Source organism: Saccopteryx leptura, chromosome 4 (assembly GCF_036850995.1).
Source record: "Saccopteryx leptura isolate mSacLep1 chromosome 4, mSacLep1_pri_phased_curated, whole genome shotgun sequence".
NCBI classification, from domain to species: Eukaryota; Metazoa; Chordata; class Mammalia; order Chiroptera; family Emballonuridae; genus Saccopteryx; species Saccopteryx leptura.
Window position 1 is genome coordinate 126105251 of NC_089506.1, and position 24612 is coordinate 126129862.

At 49.7% G+C, this 24612-nt stretch overlaps 1 protein-coding gene and 1 pseudogene across 2 annotated transcripts in view; one reads left to right on the plus strand and one right to left on the minus strand.

The window, feature by feature from the left end:
- The window catches only part of CCDC57 (coiled-coil domain containing 57), a 139121-nt gene that overhangs the window by 59279 nt on the left and 55230 nt on the right, over positions 1–24612 (minus strand). For both annotated transcript variants that reach the window (XM_066381624.1, XM_066381625.1), the window contains 2 exons: positions 13737–13955; positions 8650–8803 (listed from right to left, as the gene is read on the minus strand). In XM_066381624.1, coding sequence (XP_066237721.1) covers positions 8650–8803; positions 13737–13955 — 373 coding nt within the window. The remainder of the gene's footprint in view (positions 1–8649; positions 8804–13736; positions 13956–24612) is intronic.
- On the plus strand, positions 6752–7102 carry LOC136403151 (protein S100-A10 pseudogene; annotated as a pseudogene).

A 24612-nucleotide genomic window follows, 5' to 3' on the forward strand; every position in this document is an offset into this window, starting at 1 on the left:
TTGATTTAATTTAATTTTATTTTTTTTAGTTTATTCATTTTTAGAGAGAAGAGAGAGAGGAGAGAGAGAGACTGGGGGGAGGAGCTGGAAGCATCAACTCCCATATGTGCCTTGACCAGGCAAGCCCAGGGTTTCGAACCGGCAACCTCAGCATTTCCAGGTCGATCCTTTATCCACTGCGCCACCACAGGTCAGGTTTTCTAGTGAATTGAAACAAGTAAAGCGTGCTCATTTAAATTTCTTAATTCATAATATGTGAAGTCTTTGTTTAATGTGTAACTGTGTCTGTTTCTAAAGCCTTAAACCAATAATTGCCCACCTCTTAAACCAGGTTTACTCATCCCCATGGAATCTCCCTGCAATACCCCCATCCTTCCTGTTCGAAAACCTTTCTGTTCGAAAACCTTCAGGAGCTTATTACCTCGTACAAGCCTTACACCTAATCAATGAGGCAGTAATTCCCCTCCATCCAGTAATCCCTAATTTCTATAAGTTACTGTCACACATTCCCTCAAACACCACTCACTTCATGGTCCTAGACCTCAAGAATGCCTTCTTTACCATTCCTCTACCCTGACTCTTACTTTCTGTTTGCCTTTACCCAGACACTAATGCAGTCCAGCAATTTACCTGGATTGTCTTACCCCAGGGGATCAGAAACAGCCCACACCTGTTTGGGCAGGCACTAGCTCAGGATTTAGCAGCACGCAATCTTAAAACTAGTACTCTCTTACAATATGTAGATAACCTACTCCTCTGCAGCCCCTCCCTGACTGCCTCAAGGAGACTCACCACCACCCTTCTTAACTTCCTCACTATGAAGTGATATCCTGTCTTCTCTGCTAAGGCTCAACTTTATTCTCAGTCCCTAGTCTATCTAGGCATCACCTTAACCCCCACCACCTGAGGTCTCACCCTAGATCAAACTCAGACCCTCCACAGTCTCCAACCACCTACCACAACAGATCAAATCTTTTCTTTCCTCAGTCTAATAGGCTTCTTTAAACACTGAATTCCCAATTTTGCTCTTAGTCAAGCCCCTCAGTGAGATCTTCTGAGCATGGCTTTTAAGGTCTATAATGACCAAGGAAGTAACAGAAAAGGCAAATAAGGCCAAAAGAAGTCAGGAAATACCAACTTTTGGCTCCAGCGCCCTAAGGGGCTACATAGCATTTCATCAAGGCCCTGCTCCAGAGTGGAAAGAAAGGTCATTGAACTGAAGCCTGCCAGGCTTCCTGTCCCCACCGGTTGACACACCTGTGCTGTGGAAAGAGGGACACGAGAAGGTAAGCTGCCCCCTTGCTCCATGGAGGGAGGGTTCAGTCTCTTCTAGCCCTGCTCCAGCTACCTGTGACCTGACCTTGCCCAGCATGCTGGGAATTGCCACTGAAGGCCCAAGGACATCGTTCGTTCACGAGCCTAAGGTATTTCTCCCAAGTAGCAGATAAACTGATCTCATTTCTTGTAAACACAAGGGCCATCTACTATGCCTCACTTGAATATTTAAGTTTTATTTACCCCTCGAAGATCTCTACTGTGGGTATTGACAGTCTGGTTTTATTACTTTATTTAATGTATAATTGTTGGGCAGATAAAATGTATTATGCTCACTTTGTTAAAGATTACGCTGCCCACGAGGAGGCCATCGCCCAGGTGATATTAATGTGTGTTGAGAATCCTTGTAGCCTGGGGCTTGGTTTTGGGATTAAGCCTTTCCCACCCTTTTTTGATGTGGGGCAGTACAATCCAATCATGCCTCAGAGAAGTGACTTTGTATTGGAGACTTCCCTATTTTGTATATTGGATTAGAGATTGTGAAGCTACAATATAAAATGGGGGCAGAACAGAGTTTGCGCTCTTGGTTCCTGAGATTAACATGAGAGAGCAGAGGAGAGCAGAGAGAGGCCACGTGGAGGAGGCCAAGAGAAGCAGCCAAGATGGTGGAGTGCTGAGTGAGATGCCAGTTTGTGTAGAGTTTGTATTTGGGATAAGGAAGGAGATGGAGAACAGAGGTGAATAAGTCTGGTGAGCTAGAAACCTTTGATTCTAGGAAACTCGGATAAGTCAGTGGCTTTGTGAGTACTGAATGTGACTGGGGTTTTGGATCCCAGTCTGTGTTTTTACTTGCCCGCCGGGTGCAAGCTAGAATTAAAGACTATGGCCCGTCAGTTTTTGGCTCCGCTGTTTCTTTACCGACTGTCCGAATCCAATGAGAACCTGCATGGGCCGGGCTGCTCTGATGATGGCCCTGGCCGTGGCCGCTGGCTCTACAATAGTATCTTCTTTGTTCCTCTTGTATCAATGCCCCATGCCTATTATAGGCTGGGACCTGCTGCTAATTCCAGCTAGAAGCAGTAGTCACTAGGACTTAAACTCTAACTACAAAGTGTAGAAATGTAACACCCTTTCCCTAAGTACTTGCAGGTTTTATAGGTTATTCAGCAAACTGTTCAAAGACTGTCCAAGAGGCACTTCCAGCATTACATCATCCAAGGACTGACTTTCACATGGACAGGTCCACACACCGTCATCCTGACAACTCACTCCCACTGCACCTTTCAACCTACCTCACCAAATCAGGAACTTTCTACTCGTGTGGGACCAACACCTATCTGCGTCTCCATACTAATTAGACAAAAACCTGTACCCTAATCTATCTCAGCCTAAATATCAACCTAATCCCACCCCATGAGCCTCTTCCAATTCGTAATACACTATCCATCAATGTAAGGACCAAACGAGCTATACAGATAATTTCTCTTCTTATTGCTTTAGGAATCTCTACAAAAGTAGATCTAGGGACAGGGGGACTAGCCACACTGCCCTGCCTTATTCCTATTTGTGCTCTCTCTCTCTCTGAAGCCCAGTGAATTCGTAAACATGGAATCAGTGGTTTCACACAAACTGGGCATCTTACTATTGCCTTTCATTAGTCCAATCACTCTCCTATTTACTTTTTTAACTTTTAAACCCTGCCTCTTACGTTTGTTTACTAGTTTCTTACAGAACCGCATGCAGACTTTCGCCAATCAGACAACTGGAAAAATCTACCTAACCCTACACATCAACCCTGAAACCTGCCCTCGTGAAACAGAAAAATCTGAAACCCTGTATCAGCAAACCTCCTAAATCCTATCTTTCAACCCCTACAGTTCCCCTAAACCCTAAAGCTCTCCCGTATCCTTGAAGAACTAGGAGAATAAATAACATTCACCTCTTAATGCTTCTCAATCTTTTTACCCTTCACATAGTAAGAGGACAAGATTGCTGGGTCTTCTTGGCTGAAGAAGAGCCTACAAACGGACATGAAACATTTCTTTTAGCTCAAACTAACTGCTCTCTCCAGGACTGCCAGGAAAGAATATCTCTAACTTTACCATGGAAGAACTTTCACACACACCCCATACAACCCTCCTTATCGCTGCATTGCTAATCTCCAAATATCTGCCTCTTTCTTTATTAAGTTCCTACAGGCGGGGATGAGAGAAATCTCTAGGATTACCTACAATCAAATGCTCCTAACACTCCTATTGCCCAGTACCCCAAGGAGAACTTCATGAGGGAAATATCAAATAGGTAGGGATGACAGCAGGAAGAAGCCGCCCCTCACCCCGAGTAGTTCCCTCCTGAATGTTCTCCAAACCCTCTTCCTCTTTACCACACATATTCAATCCTTCTAAAAAAAACTTATACCAACAGGTTTCCTGTATCTTAAAATCTCCATGTCCTCTCATTTGAGAGGAACCAGACCAGCACATCTCATGAGGCTCATCCAGGAGACCATGTATCACCATGTCACTCTGTCCACTTGGCACACAGCAAGCAACTAACAATTATTACCCCGCAAAATTTTGTTACTTCCTCACTCAGGTTTTCAGAGACATCGCCTGGTTCAGACCTCACAGCATGGAAATGGATGACCTTCTTAACTGGATGGGGGACTTGGCTTGGCAAGGTCTCCTTCTCGAGTTCTCTCCAGAAGAAGCAATAATTTTCCAATTTTTTCTCCTCTTTCTCCTCATCACCCCTCACCATATATTATAAAATTAATAACTGCCTTTCTTTTATATGTAACCAGAGTTGAGAAATGATAGATATGTAAATTCCGAACTGCCCTCTTGATGTTCTGCTTATCTGTCAGACCTCACCCTTACTGGACTATTGCCCCTGAGACAGAGGAATTCCAAAAAGCTGAGAAGCCGCCCCAAGGAGGGGCTCCGGACACACCAGGACTTTTGATTCAACACCCACATGCTCCAAGCCCCCAAGGAGGAGCATTCCGGACATACCAGGACTTTTGCCTCAGTATCCCCTCAGGCTCTCCCAAACACTATATAACTTGCCCCTAGTCTGTAACTGGTGCTCTTCTTCCCAGAAGTGCCCGGCAGGGTTCCTTTCTTCCTTTCAATAAAGCCTGTTACTCTGGTCTTTCGGACTCCCATGGATTCCAACAGATTCTAGGAAACTCTGATAAGTCAGTAGCTTTGTGAGCACTGAATGTGAGTAGGTTTTGGAGCCCAGTGTGTGTTTTTACTTGCCCGCCAGGTGCAAGCTAGGATTAAAGCTGATGGCCCACCAGTTTTTGGCTCCGTTGTTTCTTTACCGACTGTCCGAATCCAATGCGAACCTGCATGGGCCAGGCGGCTGTGATAGTGGCCCTGGCTACTGGCTTTACACTCCCTATACACCAAAGTTGCAGGTTCCATCCCCAGTCAGGGTATATACAGGAATCAACCAATGATGCATAAATAAGTGGAACAAATTGATGGGGGGTTTTTTTCCGCTCTCTTTCATTCATATATATATATATGTATGTGTGTGTGTGTGTGTGTGTATGTGTATATATATACACATACACACATACATATATATTTTTAAACTGGGACAGAGAAAGAGTCAGAGAGAGGGATAGATAGGGACAGACAGACAGGATCAGAGAGAGATGAGAAGCATCAATCATCAGTTTTTCGTTGTGACACCTTAGTTGTTCATTGATTTCTTTCTCATAAGTGCCTTGACCATGAGCTACAGCAGACTGAGTAACCCCTTGCTCGAGCCAGCGACCTTGGGTCCAAGCTGGTGAGCTTTGCTCAAACCAGATGAGTCCATGTTCAAGCTGGTGACCTCAGGGCCTGGAACCTGGATCCTCCACATCCCAGTCTGACACTCTATCCACTGCGCCACCACCTGGTCAGGATAAATTTTTAAAAATGCTGTTGATGTAAGAAATGTCCAAACCTGTAGAGAATTTTTATGAGCTTATTTGAACAGACTGACAACTGATGCCAGGGAGTGAGCTCTCCCATGTCCTGGGGAGGGACAGTGTGCAGTTTCCTTTGTGCAGAATTAAGGAGGGTTGATGGGATTACAGGCCAGTTAATGAGATTATATGCTCTCCAGAGGGTAGTCCTGCCTTTTTCAAATGTGTGTTAACCTAGATGCACAAATACAATGGACAGAGCTGGTTTAAGGCAAGGATAAATCTTTTACTAGAGAAGTTACATGCCTGGGGCCTGGTTGTTCACCTTGACCTGCCTGTTAGGAATTTATGATCAGATCACCATGAAGTTACTTTCCATAGTGATAGATACATGAATTCCAAACTGCCCTCTTGCTGTTCTGCTTATCTGTCAGACCTCACCCTTAATGGACTATTGACCCTGAGACAGAGGAATTCCAAGAAGCTGGTCAACCTGCCCCAACAAGGAGCATTCCAGAAAGCTGAAATCCTCAAAATGTAAAAGGGAACATACCAGGACTTTTGCCTCAGTATCCCCTCAGCTCTCCCAAACACTATATACTCACCCCTAGTCTGTAACCAGTGCCCTTCTCCCCGGAGAAGTGCCTGGCAGGGTTCCTTTCTTCTTTTCAATAAAGCCTGTTACTCTGGTCTTTTGGACTCCCATGGATTCCAACACATAGAACCCCTTTTTGGTCCACAATGCCACTTGGCACATTTTGAATTAAAGTCACTTAAGAAACAGCTGATGTAGAAAGGATACTCTGACCAGCCTGTTGCCTTGGAAGCAGGAACCAGGTTTCCTTATCAGCAGAGATGGGAACTCAGGCTCAGAGGCTGTGTGAACAAACTGTTTAGGTTCTTCACGAATTAAGCACCCAAGCCTGAGTGTCTTTGTCTTGTCAATTCCTTATGGTTTCTTTGCCTAAAAAGCATAAAAGCTGCCTGCTTTGGTTGTTTTCTTAGGTTCAATTTCTGTGAGACCTATTGTTTTTTAATTTGTCTTGTCTCAATTTAACTTTTCAACCATTCAGAAGAACATAGAAGGGTAGGAGGAAATTTTCCCTCCCAATAGCTGGGTGGGTGATGGATGGATGGATGGAGGGACAGATGGGTGGATGGACCGGTGGGTAGATGGATGGATAGGTGGGTGGATAAACATGCGTGGATGGACAGGTGAATGGATGTGGGGGAGGGAACATGACTTACTGAAATAAGTACTTGGGTATAAGCTAGGATGGCTACAGGAAGACATAAGTAGGAGCAAAGACAAGTTTCCTGGAGTAAAGGGTCAGGAGGAGGTATGGCTGAAATCAGAGAGAAGGCCTGGGCCTGGGCCTGGGCCTGGGAAAGGGCATCCTGACCGGGGCAGGGCTGGGCACAAAGCTGAGGTCAGAGAGCAGAACGGCTCGGATGTGGGAGGGTACAGAAAATGACAACATGGACTCACTGGCCTCGCGTCCCAACAAGCGACCCAGCCGAGCCTTCGGCCAGACCTCACCAAAATGCCAAATGGGACATGCCATGGAAACCATGATGTTCACGTTTCATAAATTTGCTGGGGATAAAGGCTACTTAACAAAGGAGGACCTGAGAGTACTCATGGAAAAGGAGTTCCCTGGCTTTTTGGAAAATCAAAAAGACCCTCTGGCTGTAGACAAAATAATGAAGGCCCTGGGCCAGTGCCGAGACGGCAGAGTGGGCTTCCAGAGCTTCTTCTCACTAACTGCTGGGCTCACCATCGCGTGCAATGACTATTCTGTAGTACACATGAAGCAGAAGGGGAAGAAGTAGGCAGTGCTGAGCAGTTCCTTCCACCCTGATAAGAGTTCTCCCAATGAGTCCCTTAAAAAATCTCTGCCCCCCAGCTCCCCTGTATAAGGATTTCATGAGCAGACTGGGACCCTTAGAAAATGTATAAATAAAATCCCACTCCCATTCGACGAGAAAGAAAAGCCAATTAAAGCCAGATAAGCTTTTGATTTTTATATTGCTTGTATCCTCTTGCCCTCAATAAAAAAATGTCTTTTTTAGTTCCAAAAATAAAAAAATAAAAAGAAAGAAAGAAAGAAAGAAAGAAAGAAAGAAAGAAAGAAAGAAAGAAAGAAAGAAAGAAAGAAAATGACAACATGGAATGGCGTTGAGAGCAGAGTGGAGCTCTACCACTGCAGTGCCTGTGGTTGCAGATCATACAACGACGGGGGTGGGGCACAGGCAGGTGGTGGCCTTTGAAATAAAAGTGGTTTTGGGAACGCAGCACAGGATAGTCTAGAAGTGCTGACATCAACCTGTCCCTTCAACCTGTGAACTGTGAGGAGGACAGGCTTCCTGATGGGTTACAGGAACGCAGGCACTATGCTGCTTGGAAGTGCACGCTAACTCCTCCTCTGCTGGATGGTTCTGAGGAAAAAGCTGCTGAGAGAATTGCATCCCCCACTGCCCCACGTGCTGAAGGAGACAGTCACCATGCTGGGAAGAGTCTGTAGGCTAACTCCACCCTGGGCTTTGGCTCCCCTTGGGCCTGGGCACCAGGTGAAGACGATGGCTGCACTTTCTCTCTTCACTCTCTCCAGCCCCTGCCCCTCCTAGAGCACAGCCTCCCTCAGCTCTGCTGTCTGAAGTCCTTGGAGCCCCACTTCAAAGTCTGGGTCATGCCATGGTCAAAGCATTAATATGTTGAAACTACTATTGGGGTGTACACGGCTTCGCCATGAGAAAAGACTGAGAATGGAACATCACGCCCCAGCCTATAACAGTGACTGTTTTCTGAGCACATCGTGGTTGGGAGGAGGCCCAGCAGAGGGACACACTTTCCTCACACCCCTCACTACCGTCCCCAGGGCACTCTGCCTCAAAAGTGAAACCAAGTGGCCGGGGTATTTAGGCCACGCAGAGAAGCAAGGGTATGGCCTCAGTTTTACAAATGGGGTGAATCTTGTATGTTGGCGTCCTCACAGTAACAAGGAAGGAAGGACAGGCACAACCCCCCGAGCCCTGGGCACTGCCTTGGTGTTGCAGGAAAGCAGGGACGGGAGGGGAGCAGGGTCAGACCGCGCCCAGGTGGAGTGCGCACGAGGACTTGGCAGCCAGGCCTGTCCTGCACGCTCGGGACATGTGCCTCTTTTTAGAGTGTCACTGCCTTTCCTTGAAACCAGCACCCTGGGAGACAAACCCCCCTGGGCACCTGTGGCACAGTCCCCACTGGGTGGATTGCAGTGGGGCCCAGGCTGCCTTGGCATGGAGGCCACAGACTCTGCTGCTCACCAGATGCACAGAGTACCACAGCTTTGCAAACCTTCTGTTTTGGGCTCTGCCCTGTGCTGACCCTGAACCCACTTCAGCCCGCAGGGTGTCTCTGTTCTCCTGCCCCAGGACCAGAGTGTCCCTGTGGCCCGCCTGCCCTGGCTCACCTGCAGGCCAGCCCAGCTCTGCGCGCAGCCGGTTCCCCAGCTCCAGCAGCTGCTCCTTCTCCAAGTGCAGACGCAACACCGTGCATACCGCCTCCTTCAGCTTCCTCTGAAGTCGCTGCACAGACAGGGCCTCAGGTCCCCCTGCTGCTGGGCCCTGCGAACAAAACCCACACGGCAGACAGCCCCCCGGGTTGGGGACAGGGTGCAATTGCTGCCTCAGTCCAACACCCCTGGGTGACAGACGGCATTCTAAAATGAGGGGCCCAGAGATGATTGTTTACGTGTGCTAGCAGAGATGGAGAGCAGCCATACACCGCGGACATCTGTTACAGGTGGAAAGCCCTGTTCCTCCGCACCCAGTTCCTTCCCACCTCACACCCCGAGGTCCCTGTGCTTTCCCAGTAAGGACAATGAGGAGCCAGACGGCACCCATGCCTGGCCTCCAACGGTGATCCCAGGGCCCATGAGAGTTGTGCCTGTGATAGATCCCTGTGTGGGCACACGCCATGCCTGGGTGCCTGATGCCCGCCTTCCATGGAAGGGGCTGAAGGGACCCAGCGGTGGCTGTGGACGCACCTCCCTCTTTGCCTCTCCCTTTTGCCCCCTGCACTGCCCTCAGCATGCTGGTGGAGTTCCCCTCCTGGCTTGGTCCTGCTCCAGGCTCCATGTCTCTGGGACTTTCTCCACCCCCCCACCCCCCCACCCCCACAAAACTCCTCTCCAGCACTGCAGGCTGGCCTGGGTTGCCACGTCCAGTCCTGATGCAGGTGCAGAGAAAAAGTAGAGGCCATGGTGAGGAGCACGGGGGGGGGGGGGCAGTGGTACCAGGGTTTCTGGGTCAACACTTGAAGTCTGAGCCCCCTACAGTCCTAGCCCCATGCATGCCTGTCACCCAAACCTAGACCACCACATGGCCCCTGCACAAATGTGTGCTCACATGGGAGATGCTGGAATGAGGTGGGGCCCGCAGAACAAGAGACCAGGAAAGGGGGCTGCCTCTGTGTCAGGCAGGCCAGACAGAGCCCCGAGGGAAGCAGGTGGCCTACTTAGGCAGGGCTGCTCTTGACACCTATGAAAAGCCGCAGTGTGCCTGTCTTGGCCATGCCTTCTGGCGTGGGCACAAGGAACTGGCTCCATGTCCCTGGAACAGACCAGCACACACTGTACTGGCTCCTTTTCCTTGGTGTGCCTTTCTAGGCCTGGCAGGCGCTATGCCCTTGGTGGCTGCTTTTTTCAGATGGCCTGGAAGCTGCAGCAATTGCCCACTGGCACTTGGCATGTGCCTCAAACTAGTGTGGCCTCATGGCCCCAAGCACCTAGATCCTGACCTGGCTCCCCAGTAAGCAGGATGTGGGCCTGCTCTGGTCTCTGGGACACAGGGCACAAGTGGAGCCTGGTGCCTGTATAGGGGCCAAGACAGGCCGGAGGCCGGAGCATGGGTTCACGCAGGGGCTCCACACCCCCCCAGTGGTTGACCCAGCATGTTGTGAAAGTGTCACAGCCTTTCCGACATGTTGGCCAAGGCAGCTGGTCCAGGGTGGGCGCCTGTCCCCAAGGCCCAATCCTTCACAGGAACACATTGTTCGAAAACCCGTGTTACTCTGAGGAAAAAGCAACCCTGAAAACAAACTTCACAAACCTCAGAACACTTAGAGATTTAAGAGAAGCACATTCCCCAGACACCCCAAAGCACAAGTGAGGTGTAGATGCTTCCCGGCCTGTGATGGGAAGGGCCATGTCCTAGTCCCTGTGGCCGTAGTGTGAGGGGACTGCAGCAGAAACCACACCAAGCGTGGTCTCAGTTTCCGGCAAGATTACTTTATTTTGATGACTCCCTAAAGTTTCTCCCTACCAGAATGCTTTGATGCTAACAGTGACCAGACACACTCAGCATAGAAACAATGGGCCCCACGCTGCTGCCCTGTTTGCCCCAATGGCTCTGGTGGTAACCCAGCCTTGGGGCCCCAGCAGTGGACCAAAGCTTTATTTGTTGAGCTGTCTTCCTAAGGGTAGCAAGTGCTGGGCTCCATGGGAATTCTCTGGAGGCCGAGGCCTGGCCGAGAGCAAGCCTGGCCACAGATGTGGAGGACACAGAACCCAGTCAGGGTTAGGGCCGGCAGTTCAGTTGCTGTGCCTTGGATCCAAACCCTGGTGCATGCCCGCAGCTCTCAGCAGAGCCAGCCATTGATAAGAGAGCAGACACTGCCCCCCAGTGGGCCCATGTGTCCCTCCCGGTGCTGCTGGGTTTCAGAACGGGGAATAGAGCAGCCAGCAAACCATGATAGTCAACCAGGCTATCAGTCCTAAAAGCCCTTTTGTCTCTCCCACTATGAACAAGGCGGCGTGGGCACCAGGCTGGGGCCACTTGAGACCAGGGAAATGTGTGACTGGACTACACTACTTTGAGGCTCCTCTGCTTCGCTCAGGCATGAGAGACCGGCTTCCACACATCAGAATTTCAAACTTAGAGACGTTGGTGACATTGACACTTCATCACCAGCCCTGAACTATCGAGAGAAAGCCTGAGCCACTCTGTCATTTACATCTGAACACCCCAGCTTTGCTTCCTGAAAACAATGACATTCTCTTGGTAACCAATCATCAGAACCAGAATTTACATGGAGTCGACATCCACATGCAGACGCTGATGAGACAGTGTTCAGCATCCCAGGTCCTGTGGCCTGTACTGGTGTCCTCTCAATAGTGCAGCCTGCAAATGCAGTGTGCCCCTGGGTTACAATGAACTTAGGCTATGTCCTCGGTGCAGTGCGTCTAGAGTCCACGTCATTGTATTCTCCAGCATTGGCTATGCGGGCCGACCCCTCAGTTAGGTGGTGTCCACAGGCCGCTCCTGCACAGCAACTGTTTCCCTTTGTAACTAGATGTGACGTGTGGGATGTTGCACGGCCATCTCCTTGCTGAGTCTCCTGTGTGAGGCCAGCTGACACCGTGCCACAGGGACCCACTTTCCCCATCATTGTTTGCATCCACAAGACCATGTGTCCATGTCTACAGGAACTGATCCCAACCCAGCACTGACTGGCCTGGGCTGGTCCACAGGGCCTTACAGGCAGGTTCCTGTGTCCCCCGTCATATCCCATACTGGAACATGCCCCTTGTCCTGGTTCCTCTCAGCACAGCGGGAATCAGAAGCCAGTGTCAGGCAGGGGTCTGTCACTGCTCCTAGGGAGTCTCAGCCCAGGGACATGTGCCCCTCTCCACAACATACCAGACACCCCCTGGGGTATCCTTACTATCGGCCTTCCCCTCCCCCTCTGCCATTGCCTCCCTGCCATAAACACACAGCTGGGCAGCTGGGCAGAGCTGTGGTATATAGCCTGGTCTAGGTGGAGGGACTGGCCACTTGGGTTTCCTGTGCCTCAAATTTCTCACCCAGGAAGTAACATCCCCAACGTCACAGGATGCTTAGACTGGAAAGGAATGTGAGGCCCTGACCCTTGTGCAGAACTAAGGTCCAGAGGGGCTTGTTCCCACATACTCTGGTCTGTCTGCTGTAGGTCACACATCTTTTTTTTTTCCTATAGAGATAGAGAGAAAGGGATAGACAGGGACAGACAGACAGGAACAGAGAGAGATGAGAAGCATCAATCATCAGTTTTTCGTTGTGACACCTTAGTTGTTCATTGATTGCTTTCTCATATGTGCCTTGACCGCGGGTCTTCAGCAGACCAAGTGACCCCTTGCTCAAGCCAGCGACCTTGGGTCCAAGCTGGTGAGCTTTACTCAAACCAGATGAGCCTGCTCTCAAGCTGACGACCTCAGGGTCTCGAACCTGGGTCCTCCGCATCCCAGTCTGATGTTTTACCCACTGTGCCACCACCTGGTCAGGCGGGTTACACATCTTGATTTCAAGTTCTGCTTATTTGCATGATTTCTCCCCCTTCACTCTAGACAAGTGGGATCGGTGAGTGATGGGAGCACTGCAAGGGCTCAAGTGGCCTAAGTGCCTGGCAGTTCCAGGGATGAGCTGTGGACACAGGCGGCAGCAGACAGCACACTCTGGGCCAGGACTACACCTCGAGTCCCGGGGCTGCGGGGACGAATCATGTCCACAGTGCAGACGTCAGCACTGTGCCTCCTGCACATACTCCTCACAGGGTCGCCCCCCCTCCCCCAGGCACATCTGTCCTTGCGGCCCCTGGGCAGAGAGTGCCATAGACTCAGTCCTCTCCACCCCGGCAGTAGGTCCTGGCACATGTTCCTCCGTGTCCCTAAGTTCCACTCTCAAATCTGGCCCTGGGATGAGAGTGCTGAGGTACATGATGGCGTGTGGCTGTGTTGTCCTCAACATCCATGCTACTCCTGTCGGTGAATGTTGGAGAACCCTTCCATGCTATTCCTACTGTTCCCAACACATTCTGCTGATGAACAGGTCACCATCTGTCACTGCTGACGGCATTGGCCACCATAGGTCACCACAGGTCAGTGCAGGAACTGACAGAGGTCTTAGAAGGCATGTCAGAAGATGCCTTCGGTAAGAAAAAAGGTGGCTGGATTGTCACACGTAGGGGACAGCATGCTACTGCAGAGCTCTCTCTGCAGCTCAAACCCATGGAGCTAGACAGGCAGTGGGTGCTGCGGACCGGAACAGGACCAGGGTGGGAGCCTGTGCCGCCCAAACAGGTGGCCCGTCATGGGTGCACAGGCAGCAGTTTCAGACACTGAGAAGCTCATGGGAGTTACAGGGTCCTCTTGAAGGAAACCTCAACTTAGCAATCAGTTTTGGGGCTCCTCAGCACCTCTTAGCAACTCATCAGGACTCCTGCTTGGAAGATAGAGACCCGTCCTTGTTACATGTGTGGGTTTCCTACACATGGCTTCTGAACTGAAGGGTCGTAGAGGCCTGAAGGACTAAGGCTGGCACTGCCCCCTTCAGCAGGGTGTCCATCAAGAGGGGGAGAGAGAAAGAAGAGTGAGCAGCACCAGGGAAGGGAAGGAAGAGGGTGGTGTTGCCCACAGGCCTGGGCTCTGCTGGCTACCATGTGGGCAGCATGTACAGGCACCCTCCACAGCGAGGCCTGGGACAGCCAGCAGGGGCAGATCACAGGGCAGCGCAGGGAACTCACCTGTCTCCCAGGGGCCACAGTGTCGGGAGTGTGCGGCTGCGGCCTGGTCAGAGGCCCCTTGCCATCCTGGCATACCATCCCAAGATGCTTCTCAAGCTCAGCCACCTGCTTCTGCAGCTCCAACACCTCCAAGTGCACATGGTCCACCACATTAGGAAGCTCACACTGGACGGTGTCCACCTCCAGGGGCTCCTGGAGCACCTGGGGCGTATGCAGGCACTGTTAGGAAAGAGGATACTACTCTGGAGCAGAAGAGCAGAGATGGATGGCAGACAGTTCAGGAAAATCAGAGACGAAATGTGGTCATCAGTCTCTCTTCTGGTTTAATTTGGTCATTTCACAAATCTGCACTGCTGCCCTCCAGCCCCTGTCCCACACATAGTGGATGAGGGCGCTTGTGACAGAGCTACAGACTGATCTGCACTGCTGCCCTCCAGCCCCCTGTCCCACACATAGTGGATGAGGGTGCTTGTGACAGAGCTACAGACTGATCTGCACTGCTGCCCTCCAGCCCCCTGTCCCACACATAGTGGATGAGGGCGCTTGTGACAGAGCTACAGACTGATCTGCACTGCTGCCCTCCAGCCCCCTGTCCCACACATAGTGGATGAGGGTGCTTGTGACAGAGCTACAGACTGATCTGCACTGCTGCCCTCCAGCCCCCTGTCCCACACATAGTGGATGAGGGCGCTTGTGACAGAGCTACAGACTGGCCCCAGGGCAGGTTGGGAGTGTCCGTACATGAAAGTGTCTGGATAGAGGTAGAGGCTCTAAAGCCCTCTTCCTGAGCATAGTCCTGGCTGGAAACAGTTGGCAAAGAACATGAGTACCCACGGGTGGTAGCCAGGCAGGAGGCTTGACAATGAAAAGGTGCTTGACAGGTTGGGGACCAGACATAGGCAGAGTTTGATGGAAGGCTAGGAGACTGCTGTCGGCCATGTGGAGGCCTGGGCAGCTCTCTGCCTCACCTGACAATGTCTGCTGTCCTCCTGACACTCAGAGGGCCAAAGAACAGGCATCAAGAGAGACCCCTTGACTCTCTACCCCGACTTCCCTTTATATCCTCAGGAAGATCAAGTACAGTGACCCTATATGAATTCCTGATGAGCACTGTATTCTTCAAATTTGTCACACAGATACTAAAAAGGGTGATAATCTGATAAACAGCCGCTGTTCATTAAAAAATAAACAAAAGACCCTGGCTGGTTGGCTCAGCGGTAGAGTGTTGGCCCCGTAGGTGGATGTCCTGGGTTCGATTCCCAGTCAGGGCACACAGAAGCAACCGTCTGCTTCTCTACCCCTCCCCTAACTCTCTCCCTCTCTCCCCACTCCCTTCCTGAAGCCATGGCTTGAATGGTTCGAGCAATTTGGCCCCAGGTGCTGAGGATGGCTCCATGGCCTCGCCTCAGGTGCTGAAATGGCTCTGTTCTGAACAACGGAGCATCGCCCCCCAATGGGTTTGCTGGGTGGATACCGGTTGGGGAGCATGTGGGAGTCTGTCTCTCTGGATCCCTGCGTCTCATTTAATAAAAATGAATGAATGAATGAACAAAAAACAGGCCTGGCCTGTGGTGGTACAGTGGCTGGAGTGTCGACTTGGAATGCTGAGGTTGCTGGTTGGAAACCCTAGGCTTGCCCAGTCAAGGCACATACGACAAGCAAGTGATGAACAACTAAAGTGAAGCAACTTCTTGAACATTGACCTCCCATAATAATAAAAAATAATTAAAAAAAAATTTATTTTAGTGAGAGGAGGGCAGGTAGAGGCAGATTCCCGCATGCGCCCTGACCAAGGTCCACCCAGCAAGCCCACTAGAGGGTGATGCTCTGCCCATCTGGGGCCCTTGCTCTCTTGCAAACAGAGTGTATGACCAGTGGTCACTGCCATGCAGATGCAGGTTCTCTTTGGATTTGGGCAGATGGTAAAGGAACTGTGGAGCCAGAAAATGGTGACTCATTCTGTTTATTAAAGTCTTGTTAACAGCAGATGAGCAAACAGGCAGGGAAGACCGCTTCCCATTCACTCAGGGCTCCCGAAGTCCCGACTCATTCTCTGGACTCTCCCGAACTCACTCTCCGGACTCCTAGGCCCCCACCAGCCTCAGCAGGGCTTCCAAGCCCCTCAATTCTCTCTCTCTCTCTGCACTCCTCTGCCTAGCAAAACCGGCTGGGGGGAAAAAACCCTTCTCCAGCAAACAATAGCAAAGAACTGCCCCTCCTAAGCAAGAAGGCAATTCGCAATTTGCAATCTGCCACCCTGAGGGCAAGGACCCAGAGTTTTCCATAGACTATACACATATGGCATAGCCGTAAACAAGCAGGCAAAATTTAAAAAACCCAACACAGAGCCATTTATTTTTTAGCGCTTGAGGCAGAGGCCATGGAGCCATCCTCAGTGCCCAGGGCCAACTTGAGCCATGGCTGCAGGGTGATAGGGTTGCAGGCAGGGGTCGTGACCTCCTCCTCCCTTAAGTGGAGGAAGGGACATAAAAAAACTGGACGTTCCAGATCACCTCCCCCCAGGCATCCGGATTGACTCACCCAGGTATGGAAGGTCCCCTAGCTTGCTTACAGTTAATATTACATAAATCGCTAAAAACTTCATTTTTCCTTTTTCCCCATAAAGACTATCAGTCCCCACCCTCGAATCCCCTATTTAACCTTACCTGTTAGAGAACTGGTTGCTAACTTCTGTCTTAGGAGTCAGCCTGGCAGATGACCCCCTAATAAACTTTTCTTACCTGAACTCGGGTGACCTCCTTCAGCCGACCCTACATTTTGGTGCCAAAACCCAGGAGGGATGCCTGCCATGACCTGCCGGATCGCCCTTCTCTCCCACTTCCCTTCCCCTGGACTTGATCCACCTCCTGGCCGTTCCTCTGGGACCTACCTAGAGGATGCCCTTCTCTGGGGCTTTCCACTCTTGCCATTGCTGACCCTGTGAACATCACCGGCCTGATTTCTTCTCTCATGGGGTGAGTAATGAGTTTTCCTAGTCCGGGTCTCCTATCTCTCTGTCATCCTTGGTCGAACTCAGTCTTCGAAAGTCCTAGCGTTAGGCCAGGAAGACCCTCTCAGCCTTCGGGCCTGATCCTCACAGGTCTGAGGAGGGCACCCAATGTGAGTGAATCCTCGTTCTCGCTCATGGAGACTGGCTGAGGGAACAGGGGGACACCTCTGCCCTTGGCCCTTCCTCCTTCTAGAATTTCTCGCACTCACCCTTCATAGCCTCTAACTTCATATCATGGGAGCCTCACAACTGTAGTACTGCATGGCCCCAATATCAACTAGATAACGGGTCTCAATGGCCTGAAAATGGCACTTCTGATTTTAACACACTTCGAGACCTTGATAACTTCTGTCAACGCAAGGGCAAGTGGATGGAAATCCCCTATGTTCAGGCCTTCTTTGCTCTCCGCTCTCGTCCCTCTCTCTGTCGAACCTGTTCCACATATCAGATCCTCCTAACACACTCCACACCTCCTCCCACAAATTCCGACCCTCCTTTCAATCCAGCTAATCACGCTGTCCCTCTCTCTGCTCCCTCTCTTCTCCCTCCCTATGCTGACAACTCCCTGCCATCTGGGGATGATACAAGCTTAGAGTCAGACACTGATGACCCCCTAGGCCCCCTCCTCCGCCTCCAGGAGGTAGACAGGGCCAAGGGGATTGTAAAGAGTCCATGTCCCGTTCTCCCTCTCAGAACTGTCCCAGATAGAGAAGAGACTAGGGTCCTTCTCCACTGACCCAGACACTTACATAAAGGAATTTAGACATCTAACCCAGTCATACAATCTGACCTGGAATGACCTCTATAGCCTCCTCTCTTCCACCTTACTACCTGAAGAGAAGGTGCGAGTCTGGCTGGCTGCACAGCACATGCCAATGACCTCTGTAGGACAATCAAAAACCTGTGGGAGCAGCAGCTGTTCCCCAGGAAGATCCTACCTGAGATTATCAAATTGGCAAACCTGGCAGGAACCTCCATAATCATATGACTGCCTGCTTAAAAGCGGGACTCCAAAAGGCCGCTCACAAGGCAGGTAATTACGAAAAACTCTTGAGAAGTTACACAATGAGCGGACAAAAATCTGGCTCAATTCTTGTCCTGCCTAATGGAGGCACTCCAAAAATATACTAAAATTGACTCCAATTTGGTCGAGGGGGCCATAGTTCTTTTTTCTTTTTTTTTTTTTTACATAGTTCTTAACACTCATTTCATCTCCCAATCAGCCAAACATACAAAAAAAAACTTAAAAAGGCAGAGAAGGGCCTTCAAACCCCTCAATGAGATCTCCTGAGCATGGTTTTTAGGTCTATAATAACCAAGGGGAACAGGAGAAGGCAGACAGCCCAAAGAGATCAGGCAAAATACCAGTACTTGGCGGCCACCCTTAAAGGCTCCAAGGCCCCTAAGGGTCCTCATAAGACTCCATCAGGGCCCTGCTTCAAGTGTGGAAAGGAAGGTCATTGGGAAAAGCCTGTCTACCTCCTTGGCCCCCGCCAGGGCCATGCCCTTGCTGTGGGAAAAAGGGACTGGAAGGTAAACTGCCCCCTCGCTCCTCCAAGGGAGGGTTCAGTCTCTTCCACCCCTACCAACCACCTCCAACCTAACCTTGCCCAGTCTACTGGGACTTGCCACTGAATATTGAAGGTGCCCAGGGCCACTGAACCCATCTCATGTCACCATGGACGAGCCTAGGGTAGCTATCCAAGAGGCAGGTAAGCTGATCTCATTTCTTATAGACACAGGGACCACTTACTCTGCCTTGCCTGAATATTCGGGTCCTGCTCATCCCTTGAAGATCTATCTGTTGTGGGTGTTGTCTTATTTTCCTCCTCACTTGCCACGGATCCACTGCCTTATCTAATACATGGTGTCTCCTTTGCACACTCTTTTCTGCTCCTACCTGGATGCTCTACACCTATTTTAGGCCGAGACCTACTCTTCAAATTCAGAGTCTCTCTCTCCTCTCACCTCCAGTCCTTCGAGTTGACCTTGTTACTGCTTCTTGGCCAGCCAGATTTGCCCACTTGTGTTACAAAGTTACCTCTACCTCTCAACCTTGTGAATCTCAAGGTTCTCCTCACCAATCCCACGGCCACAGAACTCCAGAAAAAGACCCCCTGGTTTCATCTCTCTAAATTAAAAAAACCTGAAGCTCCATCTCCACACATGCCTACAGAAGGCCCTTCCAATCTACCTGAATCATCACCCAGATATTGTGATAACGTGCCAAGGAACTGAAAAATTGTTAACATTAATATTTTAAAAGGAAGAATCAGACCCCTTACCCCTCCTTTCTGAGGAAGAAAAAACAAGAAGAATGCAAGAAGAGCTTGCAGGGGCAAAAGGTGAAGTGTAGAAAAGAAAGGCTCCTAACATGAATAATTTTTGGCAAAACTTACTTTCTCTAAAACAAAGAGACTTTTAGTAGAACTTTCTTTTTCTGAAAAGACCCTATTCCTGGCCTTGGGCTAGCTTTGCAAAGTTGCAGGTGTTCTCAGAATGTTTCTCCCTGAATTCACCCTGTAGATAAACATTGTAAGAAAGCTTGTTTCACTGCTTTGTTTTACTGCTATGCTGCCTCTCCTCCCCATTCCTCAGTCAGTATGTAATTTTCCCTTTAAAAGCCATCCCCAAATTGTGCTCCCCACCATACTGATTTGAAGACGATTTTTTTTTTAAATTTTATTTATTCATTTTAGAGAGGAGAGACAGAGAGGAGAGAGAGACAGAGGGAGAGAAGGAGGGGAGGAGCTGGAAGCATCAACTCCCATATGTGCCTTGACCAGGCAAGCCCAGGGTTTCAAACCGGCGACCTCAGCATTTCCAGGTCGACGCTTTATCCACTGCGCCACCACAGGTCAGGCCCATGATTTGAAAGGCTTCAGCCACTGTGTGGTCCGCACACTGGCATTAAAGACTCCTTAATTTCTTAATTTGGCTAATTGATTGTGTGTGTGGCAAGGCATTTGTTTCTCGCTGTTCAGATACAACAAATTCAGCTAGAATTTGGAAGGACTGACACCACTTGTTGGACAGAGTAAAGAAGGTAAAACCTATCTGAAAACCCCTTCCTCTTATTTCTTAAAAGCCTTCAGGAAACAATATTTACATACCTTAATTAAAAATTCCTACACTAATCCTGACTCACCCTACCATCCTGGAGTCAAGAAAGTGCTGTATACCTCTAGACAAAGGGATCATGAGCCCCCTCCCCCCCATGAAAAACCTGTATATGCTTTCTAATAATCATCATTTTGAAATTCTTTGTATGTGCAGAAGTTGTAAACTAAGCAAGCGGGGACTAGCTTTGGACTTCCTAATAAGCTAACCCCAACACTCTTAGCAAAAGTAACTTCATTTGGCTTCTCTCCTTATCCTAAGCTAAACATTTCCCACTATTGTGGCGACAGGGATAGGCTGTAAATCCTAGAATGTTTGGGAATGTCTTTGCCAAATATGTGAAACATTTATCACTACCGTGTTATCTTATGGTCTTAGTGTGTAGGAATGTTTTTTTCCTTTTGACAGATCCTATATATAAATGTTATAACAAGAAAGTAAAATTCAATGAGCTTGTTAGTAAGATTAATGACTTTTGTATCATGCTCCCCCTCTTTTTCCCCCAACCAGTATATGATTTGTCTTTAAAAGCAGCCCCAGAACTGTGTTTCTGGCTGCGTGATTTGGGATTATGTTCCATGCACTGCGTGCTTAATAAAGCTCCTTCTAAAATTTCTTCTGTAAAACCTACCTTGGTGTCTCTGTCGAACTTGCTGGTTACATTACATTACAATAATATGCTTGCTCCCCCTTAGGGCCCACCATGTCAGATTGACTAAAATCCCAAAAGAAGAACAGCCTGAGCCGTGAGAACTATGATTACCCACTGACAACAGACAGGACAAAGATTCCAGCTTGTTCTATTCTTCCTTATCTCCTTACCTTTAAAGGCATACTCTGCCCCCATACCCTCCCTCTTGGAATCCTCACACCTAGAAAGCTCCCTTAATCTTACTCAAAATCTCCTAATTAAGACAAATTCCTCCTATGCAGCCGACTGCTGGATGTGTCTGTCCATGTCATCTTCAGTTTACTCAGCTCTCCCTATTCCTCTTAACAATACTCATCTCCTTCACACCACTCTATGTACAAGATTCAGAAAGGGGCCACCTCTCCTCGAGAGAGCTGACACTCTCCTAAGAGATTACCCCACCTCAGCTGCAAACCGAGCAAACAAGCTGTACCAGACCTCCTACTACTGCCAACTAGAGAAAATAAAACCTCTAACGTCTGCTGCCCAAGGGCCAGTCACTCTCAACACCCTCTTCTTTTACTTTATTGCTCAAGGTACTATCCCAGTAGGTCACCTTCCTTCTGAACTCTGCAATATCACAATAACTATTAAACTTCCTAAAAATCATCAAAACAACCGAATTGACTATCAAGTTTCTCCAGAAGCAAACAGATTATTTTCTAACCCTGTCCACTTCACGGGACCCCCTACTCTTACAGCTTCACAACACAAATGCTCCTATCCCACCACACAACTCTATCCCTGGCTCACTCCATCCTCCTCAAGATTACAATGCTCAAAACAATCCACCTCTCATATCTCCCCTCCTTGTTGGGGCTGCTCATTCCTCCACCCTGACTGTCTGGAACTCAGAAACAGAAAGACAAGAACGACCCTTTGTCCATCTATTCTCTCTTCACCTCTCAGCCTGTATCACCAGGTCAGGGGCTCTCTAAATGTGTGGGACTAGGCCCTGGCTGGTTGGCTCAGTGGTAGAGCGTCGGCCTGGTGTGCAGAAGTCCCGGGTTCGATTCCCGGCCAGGGCACACAGGAGAAGCACCCATCTGCTTCTCCACCCCTCCCCTTCTCCTTCCTCTCTGTCTCTCTCTTCCCCTCCCGCAGCCAAGGCTCCATTGGAGCAAAGATGGCCTGGGCACTGGGGATGGCTCCTTGGCCTCTGCCCCAGGCGCTAGAGTGGCTCTGGTCGCAACAGAGCGATGCCCCAGAGGGGCAGAGCATCGCCCCCTGGTGGGCAGAGTGTCGCCCCCTGGTGGGCGTGCCGGGTGGATCCCGGTTGGGCGCATGCGGGAGTCTGTCTGACTGTCTCTCCCCGTTTCCAGCTTCAGAAAAATACAAAAAAAAAAAAAAATGTGTGGGACTAACACCTACATGTATCTCCCAACTATTTGGACTGGAACCTGTACCCTAGTCTACCTCAAACCTAACATCAACATAGTTCCATCCAACAAGCCTTTCCCTGTCCCTAGCACTCTTCTAATCAAGCAAAGAAACAAACAGGCAATACAGGTAATCCATCTCCTAGCAGCCCTAGGAATCTCTACAGGGGTGGGCCTATGGGCAAGGGGGCTAGCCACCTCCTTGTCTTACTTTCACTCTCCCTCTTCAAGATCTTTAAAACTCCCTAAAGGAAATTGCCTCCACTCTGATAAGACTCCAAGACCAACTTGATTCCCTGGCTGCTATTGTACTACAAAATCTCCAAGGCCTGGATCTCTTGACAGCAGAAAAAGGAGGTATTGTGTCTTTCTAGAAGAACAATGTTGCTTTACCTCAACCAGTCAGGGCTGGTTAGAGATGCAGTCACCAAATTAAAGGAATGAGCCCAACGAATCCATGACAGACAAGAGGGGTCTTGGAATCAGTAGCTCCGCACAAACTGGGTATCTTGGTTGTTACCATTTATCAGCCCACTCACTTTTATTTTTGTCATTTTAGCATTTGGGCCCTGTTTTCTGCACTTATTCTCTAACTTTCTCTAGGACCGCCTGAGGGCCTTTACTAACCGAACTGTCCACAAACTCGTTACTCCAAGCCACCTTCCAGAAGGTCCCTACTTCACCACCGCAGCCCAAGGCCAGCTGTCTCCTCCCAGAACTCACTGCTCCTAGTCAGCAGGAAGCAGCCTCAGAAAAAGGACTACGGCCCCATAAATATATAACAAAAGGCTGGAATGATAGGGTTGCAGGCAGGGACCATGACCCCCTCCTCCCTTAAGTAGACAAAGGGACATTGACAACCTGGACGTTCCAGATCACCTCCCCCCAGGCATCTGGGTGACTCACCCGGGTATGGAAGGTCCCCTAACTTGATTACAGTTAATCTTATATAAATTGCTGAAAACTACATTTATCCTTTCCCCGTAACGACTACCAGCCCCCACCCTCAAATCCCCTATTTAATCCTACCTGTTAGAGAACAGTTTCTGACCTCTGCCTTAGGAGTCAGCCCAGCAGATGACCCCGCAATAAACTTTTCTTACCTGAACTCGGGTGTCCTCCTTCGGCCTACCTTTCACAGGGGAGAAGAGAGAGAGAGAGAGAGAGAGAGAGAGAGAGAGGCAAAAAGAAGTGAGAGGCGAGGGGGGGGGGAAGCAGATGGGCACCTCTCCTGTGTGCCCTGACCAGGAATTGAACCCAGGACATCCATGTGCCAGATCAAAGCTCTACCACTGAACCAACTGGTCAGGGCCAAAAAATAAAATTAAAAAATAAATAAGTAAGTTAATTCCAAGACAAAACTGGAAGCTCTTGTATCATGTTTATCCCCAGCTGCAGCATGGGCACGTGTGGGCGTATGAAATTTCAACAGTGGGCAGAACTAGAAAACAGAGACCCAGAAGCTTTGTGGACCTGCAGCCCTGATGTATGCACATAGCCATGATCCCATCACCATAAAGAGTGGTCCAGCCCACGCCCACCACAGCAGTGAGCGTACTGGGAGGCAGATGGTGTGGGTTCTGGGACTGCCTGCTTGCTGCACAGATGGTGTTCTGCCTCACAGGTCAGGCAGAGTTTATGGTGGGACTTGTACACTCATGAGCTTGAAAGGACGTGTGGACATCCCCTCTTTCTGTTGCCTCATGAGAAGCATGGGAGTAAACGTAGCGGGACATGTGATATCAGAGCAGACCCACTGGATGTCATCAAAATTAAAATCATTTGTGGCCCTGGCCAGCTGGCTCAGCGGTAGAGCGTTGGCCTGGTGTGTGGAAGTCCTGGTTCAATTCCTGGTCAAGGTACACAGGAGAAGCGCCCATCTGCTTCTCCCCCCTCCCCTTTCTCTCTCTCTCTTCCCCTCCCACAGCCAAGGCTCCACTGGAGCAAAATTGGCCTGGGCGATGAGGACAGCTCCATGACCTCCGCCTCAGGTGCTAGGATGGCTCCGGTTGCAGTGGAGCAATGCCCCAGAAGGGCCGAGAATTGCCCCCTGGTGGGCATGCCAGGTAGATCCCGGTTGGGCACATGTGGGAGTCTGTTTGTCTGCCTCCCCCAACCAGCTTCTCACTTTAGAAAAATACACCCCCCCCAAAAATTAAGTAATACCATTTGTGCCTGACCAGGCGGTGGTGCAGTGGATAGAGCATAGTATTAGAACGCGGAGGACCCAGGTTCGAGACCCCCAGGTCGCCGGCTGAGCATTGGTTCATCTGGTTTGAGCAAAGCTCACCAGCTTGAGCCTAAGGTCGCTGGCTCGAGCAAGGGGTCACTCGGTCTGCTGTAGCCCCACGGTCAAGGTACATATGAGAAATCAATCAATGAACAATTAAGGTGCCGCAAAAAAGAATTGATGCTTCTCATCTCTCTCCCTTTCTGTCTGTCTGTCCCTATCTGTCTCTCTCTCTGTTAAAAAACAAACAAACAAAAAAAACCATTGGTGCTTCAAAAAACAGGAGCAAGGAAGGGAGAAGACAAGCCATAGAATGGGAGGAAAATTCTAAACACTGTCTATCTGATGAGGGACTTGCATCTGGAATGCACAAAGAGCTCCTACAACTCAAAAGTAAACAACAACCTAGATAAAAATGGGCAAAAGACACAAAACAGATACTCTGA